This window comes from Atractosteus spatula, chromosome 3 (assembly GCF_055471065.1).
Source record: "Atractosteus spatula isolate fAtrSpa1 chromosome 3, fAtrSpa1.hap1, whole genome shotgun sequence".
In the NCBI taxonomy this organism is placed as follows: domain Eukaryota; kingdom Metazoa; phylum Chordata; class Actinopteri; order Semionotiformes; family Lepisosteidae; genus Atractosteus; species Atractosteus spatula.
Genome location: NC_142708.1, coordinates 13,563,655 through 13,580,293, shown reverse-complemented (window position 1 = coordinate 13,580,293; position 16,639 = coordinate 13,563,655). Strand labels below are relative to the sequence as shown.

Here is a 16,639-nt window from a genome sequence, read left to right as displayed (position 1 = left end):
CTCCAAAATAGATGGATGTCTACAAAGTGCAGACTTCATCGTATATGTCCTTTATATGTGTCACTTTTATTACATGTATTATTATGATTATTTAAGAATGAAATTACCTCGAAGATTCTAATTACATTCTTGAATTTGGCAATAATAAACTCAGGCAAACTACTGTACAGATGATCTTAGCACAGCTGTATCACCGTACTGAAGAGTATTGCTGCTTGTTTGTTACGAATAAAAAAATATCGCATGCGTCGTTTCTTAAAACAGTTCAAAGAAGGTATTCTGAAAAGATCACAGACTCAGGTTTTCATGAGTTCCTTACCTTCATTACTCGGAATAGCAAGTGTCCTGAGTGCGGCTGAGATAAACGAGGTCCAAACTAGAGTGCAAAGGGTACACCGTCTGATATAACTCCACTGAGAAAACATCTTCAGTGCAAATATATAAAAGAATCAGTTCGTTGAGCGGGGGAGACAGATGAAATCTATTATTACCAAACTGCGTAACTCGCTGCTGATGTGCTCCCGGTTAAATAGACGAAGACATTGGTATCTGTACTCGCTTTCGTGGTCAAAGAGACGCACATTGAAGTACCGAGGCAGTACGGAGCTGCTGTGAGGCGAAGTGTGATAGTTGACTATGGGAAGCAGTGCAGTCACCACCAACCTAAGCGGATAACTAAAGGCGGAGCAATACTACCCTGTCAATCACTGAGAGGGCACACTTTAACGGCCGTGCGTTATACACAGCAGCGCCGAAATGGCAACTGTCTTTCAAACAGTCCCAGCTGTGCTGTTATATCCTAAGAAGTACGAATAAACAGACAGCAGCCTTTTAAGTTAGTTGCCACGACCGGGAGGACAAATGCCAAACAAATTCTCCCACCTGAAAAATCTTCATTGATTTGTTCATGATGTGTGTGTGTATTTACATTGTTAGAAAGGAGGATGAGAAAGCTATAAAGGGCTGTGTTGTACCTAAGGATTACATGATTAAATATAGAATTTTAAAATTATTTAAACCTGGTACACAATACAAAAGCGACATTTTCTCTTCTACACAATTATTTTGTAGACTGGAATAAAAATGTTTTTAAAAACTTGCAGTAGATACTGTACAGTACTGTACATACAGTAGAAATACTGATCTATCTTTCACCTCAAAATGTCCTATAGATCACAGTGGTGTCATATATTTTATGTAAAGCTGTAGTGTTAATATGATACTAACCCCCCCCCATTAAAATAATGATATAGAGTATTTAACAACAGTAAAGGAAAAATTGATAAATGTCCACATCCAGTGAAAATAGAAACCTAAGGAAAATTAATGGGTAGTCCTTTGGTGTGTTAAAGATTCAAAACAGTTGTGTCACGGCCTTGTGGCCTACCTACAGTAGTAATACCGTAGGATTTTACCATATTAGATCACCTTAGAAAAATCATCACCTCAGTACTAATTATGAAACTCATTGTTCTTTCTGAAAAAAATTCAGTGGATTGACTTACTAAGTGCCTTTGAGGATTATGAATACTACACTGAATACTGAATACTGATTCTGTATCGGCTCCCCTCATAGTTTTCTCTCTTCAAGATTAAAAAAAGGTTCAGTTTCTTCAGTCTGTCAGTGCAGGACATTCCTTTAACCCCCATAAAGTATACGCTTGCTCCTCTCTGGCCCATACTACTACTACTACTACTACTACTAATAATAATAATAATAATAATAATTTCTTACCCTTATATAGCACTTTTTTAGGACACTCCAAGTCAAAGCGCTTTATGGGTAATGGGGACTCCCCTCCACCAATGCGCAGCCCCACCTAGATGATTCGACAGCAGCTCACCACACACCAGCCATCAGTGGGGAGGAGAACAGAGTAATGAAGCCAATTCATAGATGGGGATGATCAGGAGGCCAAGATTGGTAAAAGCCAATGGGAAATTTGGCCAGGACACCAGGGTAACACCCCTATTCATTCTGAAAAATGCCCTGGGATTTTTAATAACCACAGAGAGTCAGGACCTCAGTTTTACAGTACATCTCATCTGAAGGACAGCACCTTTTTACAGTATAGTGTCCCCATCGCTATAATGGGGCATTAGGACCCACATAGACCTCAGGGTGAGTGCCCCCTGCTGGCTTCACTAACACCTCTTCCAGCTGTAACCTTAGTTTTTCCCAGGAGGTCTCTCATCCAGGTACTGACCAGGCTCACACCTGCTTAACTTCAGTGGGTTGCAGGGTGATATGCACAGGTTGCACAGGTGGCTTAAGAACACAGAGTGACTAAGAAGCGTGAGCACATCTGTTGAATGGGAGTCATAGAAGAGATGATTGAACAGAGATCTTGGAAGCATTGGGTACATTGGGTGCAAGAATTGCACAGTAAGGACTATAGTGTGTGAGAGATACATGCAAACATTTGGGCAGAAGCACATCGTCAGTTGATCATCAGTTTTGAGGCAACGTGTGTGGAAGGAGCATAGGAGTATGATTGAAAACTATAAGGACACTAGACTTCCGGGCAGACTAGCTGCACATGGTCAAGTACTACTTTCCTGAAATCGAGGATGTAAAGAAGACTGTCAGGTGAGTGAAAGCATGCTCACTGCAGTATCAGCTTTGTTTTGTTTTAGATGGAGTCTTATACTGAAAAGAAGAAAAAATCCATTACAGAAGGGTAATCACCTACTTTGACTTTTATGATTATTTTAGGAGCATTTTAGTGTGATGCACACACCCTTTAACAAAATGTATTTCTTACCTGCAGATATAAGAAAGCAAAAGATGCTGATTTGTCTGAAATTGCAATATTATATTTTCAGAGTATTATCAGAAGAGGTAGGGTATATTACAAACTTTGTGCTATCCTATTTTTTACTAAAAGCTTTTGGCAGCTCGAATATACATTTCAGTTTACCTGCATCCTAGCTAAAGTGATGAAAATTGATGATGGCCACCTCCAAAATGAAAAGGGATTATAGTGTTTGCCAATAGCATACAACAATATACAGTATATTGTATATTTAAAATATAATTTGGGCTGTGCAGGAATACCTGTAACCTAATAAAACTCACTTCAAGAGTATAGAATGCCAGCATTCAATAAGAACATCTGCTCCTACGACACTTCATTTACTAAATGACATATGATCCTGCAAAGAGCTGAAAACAGGAGTTTGTCACTGTGAAGAAAATACAATCTGTAGGCAAAACATCCTAATCCCATTTTAACATACAGTATTATAGGTCTGGAAGGGAGAATTACAATTACAGTGGTAACTTGGATAAAAGCACCAATACAAACATTTGTTTGGGAAGTAGCAACATTTTTGTTAGCTATACTGATTAGTGGGGTATAACACCTAGTAACAATGGTCCCTTGCACTCTGACCACTGCTTGCAGAGAAACCAACTTTTTGCAAATTGTACTTGATTCTGAAACTGGTAACAATGATGTTAGAATGGAACGATTTTTTTGCAGATTTATAAGCAAAGTGCAATGAGAGCTGCACAATAGAAGTCTTGTTATTATCGTGTTGTGCAGTTTCCATTTTGGAATAGTATATCAATTTATTGCATTATTTATTGTATTATGCACACCTTCATGCAAAATGTATATATTTCAAATTAATCAATTTGCTGGACATTTAGAGCAATTGTTAAATCCCTGGCACCCAGTTAGTTGGAAAAATTAATAATAATTCCTTGAATATACAATATATCTATAACCCATTTCCTCCCAAAAGATCACAAAGCACTTTATATTAGAGATCCAATTAGTTAACCATTGAAATGCATCACCCACCTGAGTGGAGGGTGGCAGTCATCATGCTCACAATACAGCAGATAAGATGGAGAAGTGAGATATTGCTTCACAAGTTCAATCAAAGGGGGATTTTAGGAAGACCAAACAGTGCCATGAAAGTTTTAATAATCAAGCAGTCAGGATCACTTTTTAACATCTTATGGGAACAACTTTCATAGTACAGTGTCCAGGGTCACCATTTTGGGTCAATAGTCCAGAAGGAAGAGTGTGACATGTTGCTCCATCAACACCACAACTTGCATTGCTTGGTATTTGAGATCTGATGAGGTAAGTCAACAAAGTGGTTATGGTGCTATCAAGAGTTACTGCTGTATGGTAGTTTCACTCTGAGAAAAACCAGAGTGAAGTTCCCTCATAATAAATAGTTATTATGAGGGAACTTCACTCTGGTTTTTCTCAGAGTGCAGAGGGGGTATTAAGGAAGAGGGTACATGGGTCCAATGTATTATTTTATGTAGAACAAAAAAAGTGATAAATTAAAAGTGATGACACTCAGATGTGACTGAACACACTTATTAAGATTTGCATCCTGTTAACTTATCTGCATTTGCCGATTTACAATTTGCTTCCCTCCCCAGAATATTAAAATCAGTGTATATCTCAGAACTATCTATCACAGACTACATCCTCTATGTGCATCAGTAGATTAAATACTGATGATACTGTACCTGTACCTTCCTTCAGAAGTCTTTTCTGCAGTAGTTTCCATTTTGTATTTATAGTTTCAGTTTTCACTACCTGCTTTCAAAACCCTATACTTGTCTACATTAAACACAATCTGTCAGGCATTTGTCTTGAATTATATCTAAATCATTTTGAATTTTATTTGCTGCTTCTACAGTGTTAGCTGATTTGGCATAATCTGTAACCATGACTAACTTTACTAACCATACCAGAAGAATTAAAATAAATGAGGAAGAGCAGTGGTCTTAGTACAGATCCCTGTGGTACTCCACAAATTCCAACACCCCACTTTGAGTCTTCTTTGCTTATCTGTACTCTGCTTCTTATTCGGTAACTAAATCTCAAATGCACACATTTTCCTGATTTCCAAACTACTGTAATTTCAGACTTATTCTTTTGTAGGGAACTGAAGCTTTAAAATCCTTCTAAAAATCTAAATACACCTTATCATATATTCTATGCTGCCAGTTCATTATTGATTATGCACAACCTACCATTTTCAGTAGAAGTTGTCCAGTGTTAGAAGTGTAAATTTCCCCCAGAATACAAGATAATACCAAGGTGGGGGATATCCCTTTTGCTGTCTCCATTTAAGCTAATTTAAGCTCACTGGTACCTGCTGCTTGTTGGAACTTGGACATTAAGTAAATAGTCATCAGCCTCTGTTATGGGTCTCATAGTAAGGGGTCAATTTGAATTACAGAGAAACATGTTTATATATCAAGGATTTGACACAAATACTGTAACATTTATTTTTTTATTTTTAAGTTGTGCAATACATTATGTGCCAAAATTAGAATTTAAACATATATATATACTGTACAAAGCATGTACATTAGCATTTCTAAATGTATGTCAAAATCTAAATCATAATTTACAACAATAAATGATGTACATGGTTTCCAGTGCATCTGCTGCTTTGTCTTCCACATTTAAAACCAGTTGCTTCTACCAGATTTTGGGAGACCAAACAGGGAAAGCTATCACTAAATATTTTTTAAGGCATGCAGTCACTATTGATATGCTTCTACAGGTACAATGGCTACAAGTCCTCCACTACCTCCCTTGTTATTTTTATACCTTGAAGACCCATCTCCTTTACTGGAGGTAGGTGATGGAAGGGAGTTGCTACAGTATCTACAATAATGTTTGATTTTGTACATTATTTTGAAGCCAAAATCGTCTTTAGTCTTGGCTAATTCTAATTCTAGTCTAAGTTCATTCATCAAATTAGTCTCGGCTTTCCTAAACAATTCAAGAGCCACCTTTCAAACTGAACAAAATATCTTTCCATCTACTGTATAGAAGGCCCCAGATACAGTATATTCAATCCACAGCTGAAATGTACTGATGTTAATTTGCTTCTGTTTTAGGAACATGCATCAGTCTCTATACTTTCAACCTGACTAATACTTTCACCTGTTTCTATGGCTTTGTAGATGAAATAACAGGTAGCTGGAGACTTTTAATTAATAGTCCATTGGTAGACATAACATTTGTTAAGTGATCTGAAAGAAACAAGTGAATTTGTTCAACTGTTTTAGGTTGTTTCCACTGATGATTGTTTATTTCATGATTTCCAAAACATGTAATATTAAACTTCAGTGGCTTCCCCGGATTGGGGATCTGTGTTGTTTAGTAGGCAGATTAAAACCCAGACAAGAAAGAGCAGCACACACCACACCTCTGAAAGACATATTGCAGTGAACCTGTCTCCACTCGTTTGTGCTGTATGGCTCATTACATGCTAGAGCATATCCAGGATTACATATGGATTATCATGCTGAAGCCATTAGTTCAAATCTCATTGGTACTATGACTTTGATCATTAAACTCACTTTTATGTTGTCCAGACCTCTTGCTCAGACTTGAATTCTGCTTGAGCAAGGATGTGTTTCTAAAGTACAGTAACAGGTGTCAGTCCTTGTTGTTGCTTTTAAAGTTAGAGGGGGAATGTGTAATATGTATTACAAGGCAAGATGAGGTGTTATGGTGTTTACACTCCTAAAGACTCCTCTAGGCAAGTAAACAGTATGGTGATCCTTCAGTGTAGCAGGTCTGATAACAGACTGGGATGTGTGGATACAGTTGAGACAGTGGATTAAATATCAGGTACTGTTACATATCCTAAATGTTGTACCATATCGAGTCTTTAAGCATCAGAATGAAGCAATTGAAATTTCAGATTAATTGAAAAGTGTCATTATTTCAGCTGTGGTAATTTTTTAAAAATAAAATAATGGTGGTAGACATTTTATATTTATAACATCATTGACTACTATATATAGCAATTTATATTCTTTATTGCATTTTATTTACTGATAAGCCACATTTCAAATTTTGGTCAGGGCGGAGAGCTTCCAGGAATTCATTATATTTCATTAAAAAAATATCAAACAAAAGTATCCTTACACTTCAGTAAGAGAATGAAAAATATCACAGTTGACCAAATCAGTAACTCATTACTTTATATTTTTATTTTGTGTAAGAAAGTATAGTAGAACCTTGCAGACAATTCACAGTTTTCTAAGGAGGTATCTAAATACTAAAGGGAGGGAGTTAAATACTAAAAATATCATCCTCAAGCGTCCTTGGATCATTTAGACAATGAGATGCAAACAGAATGTCAAGTACCGTAAGATTTGTGTCATCCATATCATAATAAAATCCATAAGGAGTCACAGCAGGAGTCTGATTACCCTTATTAGTATTTCTTGCACAGGATCCATGCTGTTTCCAGCGTCATGTCAGTCAGATTGCACCACATATTGCTGTTCAAGGGTCATTCACTACATTTTCAACTGCTTTTCATTATCACAGTAAGTCATGTGAAAACTAGATAATCTCCATGATCATTTTTTTATTTTCCTTTTTCAATGTATTCCATTTGAATAATATATTACATTTGTTATGAAATACAGTAGACATACAGTACTGACATACCGTAGGAAACAATTGGGAGGAATTTTGAAAAAAAAGTTTTAAATGAATGCAATCCTGGCAGTCAAGGCTCAATGGTTACCACTGACAATTGTGTTGCAAAGAAACATCTCAAATGCTTTTCAAAATGTATCTAATTGGTAAGAGCCATTCACTGCTTTTTGAGAATTTAAAACGAGATGAAAGAGAGGACTGGTTTTAAATGCATAAACATTGAACATTACATTTAAATGGTGTGGCAAGAAGGGCAATCAGAGCATGAGTGGATGCTGCTGATGATGCCAGAAATATTTATTTTAAATATTTGATTTAAGACACTGGAGGCACATACTGTAGATGGCACATTACCACATGCTTTACAAATGCTACAACTTTGACGTTATTGCTAAATTCTGGATTAAGTCATTAAAATACACAAAATTTCAATTTACAGGACTACCTAAACTTGCTGGATATCAAATATATATTTTCCAGTCTATCATGCAAGAACAAAAGAACATTACATAAAATAAAGGAAGCCAGTCAAACCTTCTTTCTCATGTGCTTATAGTACATTGATCTAAAAACCTCATTAAATATTATTTTAAAAGCATGTAGAAAATCAGAATCCCAAACAATCTAAAATGTAATCATTGCTTTTGATCACCCATCATCTAAAACCAGAGATTTTGCCCAACAAAACGTTAATGAGGATTGAATCTTTCCTTCTGATGTCCTAAGAAGCATATCAAAACAGAAATTAAATATTCTTAATAGAAGATTATTAGCATATCCTGAACTGCAAAAGGAAACACTAATTGCATGTCTATAAAACATTCTGAAGCAACATTGCCAGCTATTTTAGCTATTTATTTGGTCACACATCAAAATTTGTGCATATCAATTGGGAATGTCACAAAAGATGAAACCTGCTAAACCTATTTGACTCTTCAGATCTCTGTTGTCTGATTGATTCTGACAGGACACTGGGCACACAAACAACAACCACAAATTTCTGAATTTCTTCACAGGGTCCTGGCATACACAATTCAGGAAACAGATTAAATGAAACATTGCAAGGTGCCCTTCAGTCTATTTGAGGAATATCTGCAGCCTCCCCTTAAACTGTTCAAAGTCCCGTCCAAGCCCTAAGATGTAATTTTACTGTAGTTGGAGTCATATGTGGCATGATAAGATCCCCAAACCTTAAAATATTATCGGGTTTAATTTTCACGGCCCTGTCACTATGAGCTCTACATGAGACTATATCACAAAGTCTCCATTCCCTAGTATCGTGCACTTTGCAGGACTGGACACCCAACTTCCCCTACTCTTAGGGAAGCTAACTTATTAGAGACAAAAACCTGCCGGACATTATACTTTCTTTCAGGAGTATTTGTTGTTATCCTGTCCCCTCCTTGGGCATCTCTGGGCTACTGCTGAGTCTAGGACTCAGAGTGACTGATGTTCCACCAGTGAAGCCTTCTTATGTATTGCTCTTTCTCCACCTCAGTGATAAATCATCTAAAGATCTCTAAGGGCCTTTACTAGTGGGTTCCCAGGTTCAGCAACCAATATGTCAAGTTATGCTACCCTGGAAAACTACCAAGTTCCTTGCCATTATTCCCTTTTCTACCTCAGTCCTAGTTCCCATAAACTTCTCCAAGGTTATGCTCGAAGTTCCATTGTCCATGCTGGTCAGTTCCTCTGCAGGTGACTCTGCAGGCTTTTCTCATAAGTAAATGAGTCTTGAAGTGTTCCCTTTCAAACTACCTCTCACTCTTGAGGGGCTTATCCGCTGCCACATCCCTAACCCTTTGCTCACAGACTCAGAAAATTGGTAAATGGGCAGTCACCTCTCACTTATAGTGGAATGAGGACAGTGGTACCTACTGCCTACCTCAGTTTACAGATGAGCTTACCCTGTCTCCACATTCTCTGCCATGTAGGAACCTCATGATAACTAACTGCCCCCTTGCCAGAATTAGAAAGAAAAGTTCTGATCTCTAATTCCTAACTGGAAAAGATGGTATCCTTCTATTTCTGTCTTGAAGTATTAAATATTCTTACCCATGGCACTATGGCAAGAACCTAGTTGAGAGTTGCTTCTTTTTTTGACCTTGTTAGACTGGGGCACCAACCTTCAGTGCTACATCAGAGATAGCAACCTTATGCTCATTCCCTTCTAGTTCTGCCATCGCTCGAAGACACCCAGGTTCTCTAATGTGCCATAATGGGTTACCTATCCAGTCTGTCTGTTAATCCTTATAACAAGACCCATTACTTTTGCTCACCTTGAACATATACTGTACATGAGACCTGAACACTTTTCTTTTCTCTTTCACAAACTCAATCTGGAATCTATCCGGAATCTGTAATCCACATTCTGTAGTGTTTCCCTCCCTAGCATGATTTTTTACATGATATTCCTAAACTTTGCAGGGTATCTGAGAGAGAACCATACTAATATGGTGTCTAGCAGCCCTCTCTCTGTTGTTCTCATTTGTCTCATTTCTCTCATTGGTCGGAATTGCACTATCACTTAAAAATATTTGGGAATGAAATGAACAGAAAAAATTTAAATATCTTAACAAATACTTTGAGCAATGTTATAGTGATCTTCATGAGCTTAGTAGAACACAGGGGTCACTGTCCTTATCATTATGCTTTTGAGCAATATGCACTAGAGACACAAGGATGATGAAAAGAAATGCATCCATTTAGTTTAAAGATATAAATGTAACAAATGCAACCAATAATCCAATGTAGTAGACTACTAGTAACTCATAGCCATTTACAATAGCTGTTCACAAAGCACTTCAGTGTTCTGCCAGGCTTTTGTGGTGAAATAGAATATACTGAATATGAGTCATACCCCTGTACTTCCAAAGCGATTAATTTATCCAAAGTTTATGGATACAGTTGAACATTACACATAACAATTCACACAGCTTGCTGAGTAGGGATTTTGCCTACTCAGAATTTCTTGACACTTCAGCAAGAAGATTAGGTCACAACCAAGGATGTGCCTGTGTCTTTTTTCAGGCCACAACATGTAACATTGAACAAAAGTCTTCAGTCTTCAATTTCTCTAGTATACTGTATGTCCGGTGGTTAAATTTTGGAGGAACTTTCATTGAAATAAAATAATCTCAATACTCTACATCAGAAAGCTAATTTCTCCAAATGCAGAAGACTGATGTGTCCTTTAATGTGAAAACATTTGTTTTGTACTGTACCCATCTTCAAAATAAAATCTCATACTTCTGACAAAAATGATAAGCAGTTACAGTAGCTTTATACTGTACCTTGTATTGTCTGCAGCAGCAATTTCAGTGAACCATCTGCAGCCATATCATATCTCATGCTTCATGCATGATACACACATTTGCATGTTACCTCAAACTCACATGCTCAACTATTTAAATATCTCATATATTCATCCAGGCTTTCTCCTGCTCAAAGGAAAAAAAAGTTGTGACAGATAACTAAAAGCAACAAACCCTTGCAAGGTTATGAAACACTTTATAATTTTAAAGTACACAATCTCTAAAGTTCCCTTGAACTTCACAATAGCCTATAGTCATTACAGAGTGTGGAATGGTCCTGGTGCTGCCCTGATATGATACTGAGCATACCTATCAAACAGAATTACCAACTGTCTGCCTGGTTTTTGTGCACTTGCTAATTTTCAATAAATAAATGTATAAAGCTATTGTTTATAGATATGAAAGAACAAGTGTAGGTTTTAATGATATACGTGTATGTGAGATTTTTTACATGCTGTACACAATCCTTTGCCAGTAATTCATAACAAATTATTGTTATAGTTCTGTCACTTGCCAAACAAAAGTGAAAGCTGAAAAAGATGTCTGGCACCTGTGTGAAGTACTTACAGTATGAGTGTAGTACAATGTCTGAGGTAGGCAAGAATGACTCAGCTATGGTGTTACCAAATTATGGAATTTGTTTTGTTCTTAAAGCACCTCTTTCATAAAGATATGTTGCAGATGAAGAGCTCTTCCTTGTTCAGAAAGACAAGAGCGGTGAACTATGAGCTCTACTTGCCACTTACAGTACCAACAGTACCAGCTAACTTTAGTAGTGACATTTTCATGGATCTCTTTAACAATAAAATTTACAACATCAGACTTCAGACACAATTAAACAGGCCTCAAATAAGTCTAGTACAAAAACAACGTGTGTGCATTTTCAGTGTTTTTCAATTAGTTAATGAACATGAACTAAAGAAACTAATTATTAAGACAAAAAATCAACCACCTATCCGCTAGATCCCATCCCCACCCAACTAGTTAAAGATTCCCTCAAAGTACTGGCAGGAACTATAATTAGTATGATGAACACGTCCCTTGCAGCAGGCGTTGTACCTGACCAATTTAAGGTAGCGGTTGTTAGACTGCTGCTTAAGAAACCAAATTTGGATCCACAAGTTCTCAACAATTGCAGACCTATCTCAAATGTTCCATTTTTATCTATAATTCTTGAGAGAATAGTTGCAGCTAGTCTTATCTGGATTCAAATAATATACTTGAGAAATTCCCGTCTAAAGGATGTGGATGTGTGAAAAATTTTTGTCACTCAACTCTGATAAAACTGAGGTTCTGTTGTTTGGAGGCAACAGTGTGGATAGGACTGCTATAACCTCAGCACTCAACTCCGATGGTTTAAAGTTTTGCCTCAAAGCACGTAACTTAGGCGTTATCTTAGACACAAGGCTTTCATTTACCTCTCATTTTAATGCTAATGCAGTATCAAAGGCATGCTTCCTACAGTTAAAACATATTGTAAAACTATGGTATTTTCTCCACTCAAGACACAGAGAAACTAATACATGCTTTTGTATACAGCACATTAGATAACTGTAATGCCCTACTATCACGGAGCACCTATCGCACTTTCAACACCTTACAGCTAATTCAAAATGCGGCAGCTAGATTTGTTACCAGGAGTAGAGAGTAAGACCATATAACACCTACAGTACACTTAGCTCTCTCCATTGGCTTCCTGTTAGGTACAGGGCAGATCATGTTGGTTTTGACATATACTGGATGCTTCATGTCATCACAGAAAACACCTTTAATATTTTTAAGAAGGTACAGTAGATGCAAACCTAAGTAGATGGAGTCATTCGAGTAGGGAATTGCATCAGCATGTGTAGGCTGCAAAGGAAGTAAAGGTTTATTACAACGTTTCGGCTGTGGAGCCTTCTTCGTGTGTAAGGCTGGAGAATGCTCCATACCCGAAACATTGAGTTTCCTTTCTTCTCTTTTAAGCATGGAATAAACCTTTACTTTAATGGAGTCATAAACCTTAAATGATGTCATATTCCCAATAAGATTTGGTGCTCAGTAACAGGACTTAGAAAATGACAGAAGACATACGTATCATGCTTACCCTTTTTTTATAATCGTAAACTCCTTAAGGCAGTTACATTTTCTCTGTTCTGACATGGAGTTACAGAGAAATTAAAATTCTAATAGAAATTTGTAATGAGGAAACTCATACCAATCACTCATACCAGGATTTGCAATTACAATACAAATACTTTCTGTAGTTACAGTACAGTATGTGTTTATTTTGCAGTTTGAGTCTATGGCATTCCTTTGGGGGTCTATACTCCAAGGCATGACTTGAAGTATATATGAAGTATGACTTCATTTTTTTGAAGTCTTTTATTGCAAACTTCATATAAACCCTTAGCAGTGGTTACTGTCTGAAGAAGGTACTTGAATGGCACAGATTCATTGAAATGATTCCATTTCTTTTGAAAATATTTGGGATAATACATATTCCAGAAATCACAGCCATTGAATTATCCAGAAATTAATTTCTCTCAAGGTATATTTAATCCCTCATGGACGGCATTGTATGAAATGAGTTTGAAGTTCCCTGTTTGCCTCTATTATGAGATGCTGTGGACACTATTTTATATATTTTAGGAGTGTCCATAGGAAGGTATGTTCTAGAAAGAGTGAACTTCTGTTTTGCCATTATTTTTAATAGGGACGTTACATGTTCACACTTGGTACTCCTACAAGAGGAGAGGATAAGATTAATCTATGCTTATCACAGAAACTGAAACACATCTGGTTGGTGAGTCTACTGTGGGTAAAATGTTACTGGTACCGCATGTTGTAAAGCTCAGCATTTTCTCTCTTGGCCTGACTTTTTTAATGTCTGAGTGTTAGAATCCATGTTGTTGCTGGTAAGGGAACGGTAGGTGCTGTGATTGACACAGTCAAAGCCTTGTTGTACAGAGATACCATTGTAGCTGTTTGACAGTATTTTAGATTTCCTTAGTTATAAGCATGGGAGGAAGTACTGCCAAGGGGAGGGGGGGAGAAAGGATTTTTTCTTTGGGTTTTTGAGGTTATTTTTTGTTATATTGTGTTTCAGAAAGCAAGAAAATAAAAATATACTGTATGATAAAAAGAGAAAGAGCTGGAGTAGATTCACAGATCAGTTTGCTACCAGCAATCAAACAAAAAAAAATGGAAAGAATTGTCTCCTCCTGATTGGAACCTTTCTTACTGTCTTATAATTGAATAATATATTTTGTCCTGGTGTGTCAGGCTACCTTTTAATTTCCACTGAGAGAAGGAAGTCACTTCTCGTGCAGCTATTTTATACTTCATTGCACAATATGCTCTAAGTTAGCAAATGAAACATGAACACTTATTGAAATAAATCCAGAATACGATTAACATGAATGTATAAACATCCAAACTATACTTTATCACATTTAATTATTGGGTTAGCTTTTTATTAAGCTAAAATGTTATAAATGTGTGAACATCTGTAAAATGGAAATATTTATATTTTTCTCTTTTCTGTTACCTGCCTGACAGCATTTTGTATGCCATTCTGTATATTACTGGAAAATATTAGTACGGACCCAACCTAAAGAATTCATGGGGGTAATGGGACACAGTACTGCAAGGAGTCTCCTAAAGGGACAGAGCTATTAGTACTTATGTTTTTGAGTCTGGAGAAAGAGTAAAATCTAAACATAAAGGGAATGCATGGAATCGGAAAATATAAATTGCATAGTAAACAAGACTTAACTGGTTTTATTCTAGGAAAGCAGACAAGACTGAGTCATGGGACTCAGAGGATCCAAGGCTAGACTGAGTATAATAGGCCTCAGGCTTCTATTGTGACATCTACCGTAAATTACAGAAATGTTAAAAGTAAACAAAATAAAGTAACTAAAATGTGGTCTGAAATCACCCCTTTAGACACCCCTTTTACTTCACTGTGTCAGATATGAAAGGCAATAGTCTCCTGTTCTGTCTGCTGTGTGTTGCAGCAGAGGGACTCCCTGCAGCTGAAAGGGGCAGAGTAACTTGCATGCCCTCTAGTACAGTTCCAAGATGCACATAAATGTTGATTATTGCCTTGCCAGGAATCCTGCTCCTCTTGGCTATGCAGTAACAAAGTTGTCTGAAGGTCTAGCGATCAGGGTTCCATATGCGGCACAGACTGTTTTCCCTGCTAGCACTTCAGCATCAGCTTAGAAATGGAAAATACTTTTTCCATAAAGATTTTTTAACCATTGTTGTCTCAGTTATCATATCCTATTTTTTTGTTATTTTGCCTGTTTTTAAAAAACACATTTCTTAATGATTTAAGGCTTATAGTATATTATATTTCTAGGAGTGTCAGTTACCATACTGTAGCACATTAAATTAGCAAACCTTAGAAATATTTCTTAAAACAGATCTTCATATTACTGTAATCACTGGTCTATGTAATTTCCACTTACTCCACTGCCATGTACTCTTTGACAAACAGCTGAATTAAGGCATCCCTGAGGTCAATACGTATACAGTACAATGTCCTACAGTAAGGTCAGGGAGTTCTTTTTGTGATCATTCTTGCATTCAGACACACTCATACTGTATGTGAGATCAGAAAACCAAGAGTCCTTGGTCTCACCACCTTTACATATAAAAATTGACCCACACAATCTACCACTAAAGTATACCACCCACCACAGTGATGTGTGGCTGCCATTGTGCACCAACACCACCACTAAACAGAAATTACTTCACCATAAAAAGGAATGTTCGGAAGGTCAGACTGTAGAACCACATTTTTTTGAAGTGGGATATTTACTTACTAAGTGTTTATGACATTCATTTAATGCCTTATCCAAAGAATGGCATCTTCCACAGAAGCAGGTTGCAGTCCTGGTCCTGTGTGGCTAGTGCATCTGTGGGCTTCACCCAGCTTTTTTTGGAGCTACTTTTTTAAAGAGACCTTGAAAAACTACAGACCCATCCTACAGCATAGTGTGCTCAGTCACTATCCTGAAACATTGGTCTTGGAAATTGTGATCAAGGAAGGAAGAGAGACACTTGCAGGTTGACCAACTCTTTTCTTGCTGCAGCAATCTTGTTTTCCTTGCTGGTTTCCTATCCCCATACTAATCTATCCCAGCCTTGCTTAGGTTCTAAGATACAGTATGATGAGATTAGGCTGAAAGGTGGTAATTTATCTGCTACATGAATGTGCATACTTGTTAAATATGACTTTTGTAGTGAATTCCTTTCAATGCTCTATTCATTTTTTTGTGTATTCACATTTTGTTTTCCAAGGAGGATAAAGTAGGTTTTATTAATGTTTAGATGCATGTCTACATTTCCTATAGATATTGTGATATGCACAGCCCGGCAGGGATCACATTCCATAGATTACACTGGGGAATGGACTGCTGCTCGCTTACCTGACCAGTTGCAGAAAGCCAATTGGTCAGGTGACTCTTTAAAAAAGAGGAAGTGGAATCATCTGGAGTCAGTTAGGAGGAGGTGAAGAGTGCATGTCTGCATGTCTGCTGCTGGAGGGACTCAGAAGGGACTCAAAACCCCTCTGTGCATCACAGAAGGAGAAGGACTGATCAAGGACCTTGTGAGTGTTAAAAGCTAGGTTAAGAGACTTGGTGTTACGGTTGACATCCCTCCACTAGAGGGCGCTCCATTTACTCCTGTCAATAGTCCCCTTTGATTGTTGATATGTGTTCCAGGTGTGCCTTGTTGTGTTTGTTGTGTCTCCCCCTATTTAAGCCCAGTGCCTCCAGTGCTCAGGGCTCAGCATAAGGGTATGGATGTTGCGAGGCCCACCTAGCACCGGGATACCCTACGTCCGTCTCCTGTTTTTCCAGGTTTTTCGTGTTTTCCCCCTTC

General features: G+C 37.4%; 1 protein-coding gene across 1 annotated transcript in view; it reads right to left on the bottom strand.

The window, feature by feature from the left end:
* The window catches only part of LOC148837441 (ephrin type-A receptor 5-like), a 42,744-nt gene extending 33,113 nt beyond the window's left edge, over positions 1–9,631 (bottom strand). Inside the window, exons 1-4 of the mRNA XM_088910249.1 lie at positions 9,575–9,631; positions 1,736–1,820; positions 492–634; positions 320–376 (exon numbers count right to left, since the gene is read on the bottom strand). Of these exons, the coding sequence (XP_088766375.1) occupies positions 320–376; positions 492–634; positions 1,736–1,820; positions 9,575–9,631 (342 nt within the window). The remainder of the gene's footprint in view (positions 1–319; positions 377–491; positions 635–1,735; positions 1,821–9,574) is intronic.
* Positions 9,632–16,639: the final 7,008 nt, after the last annotated feature.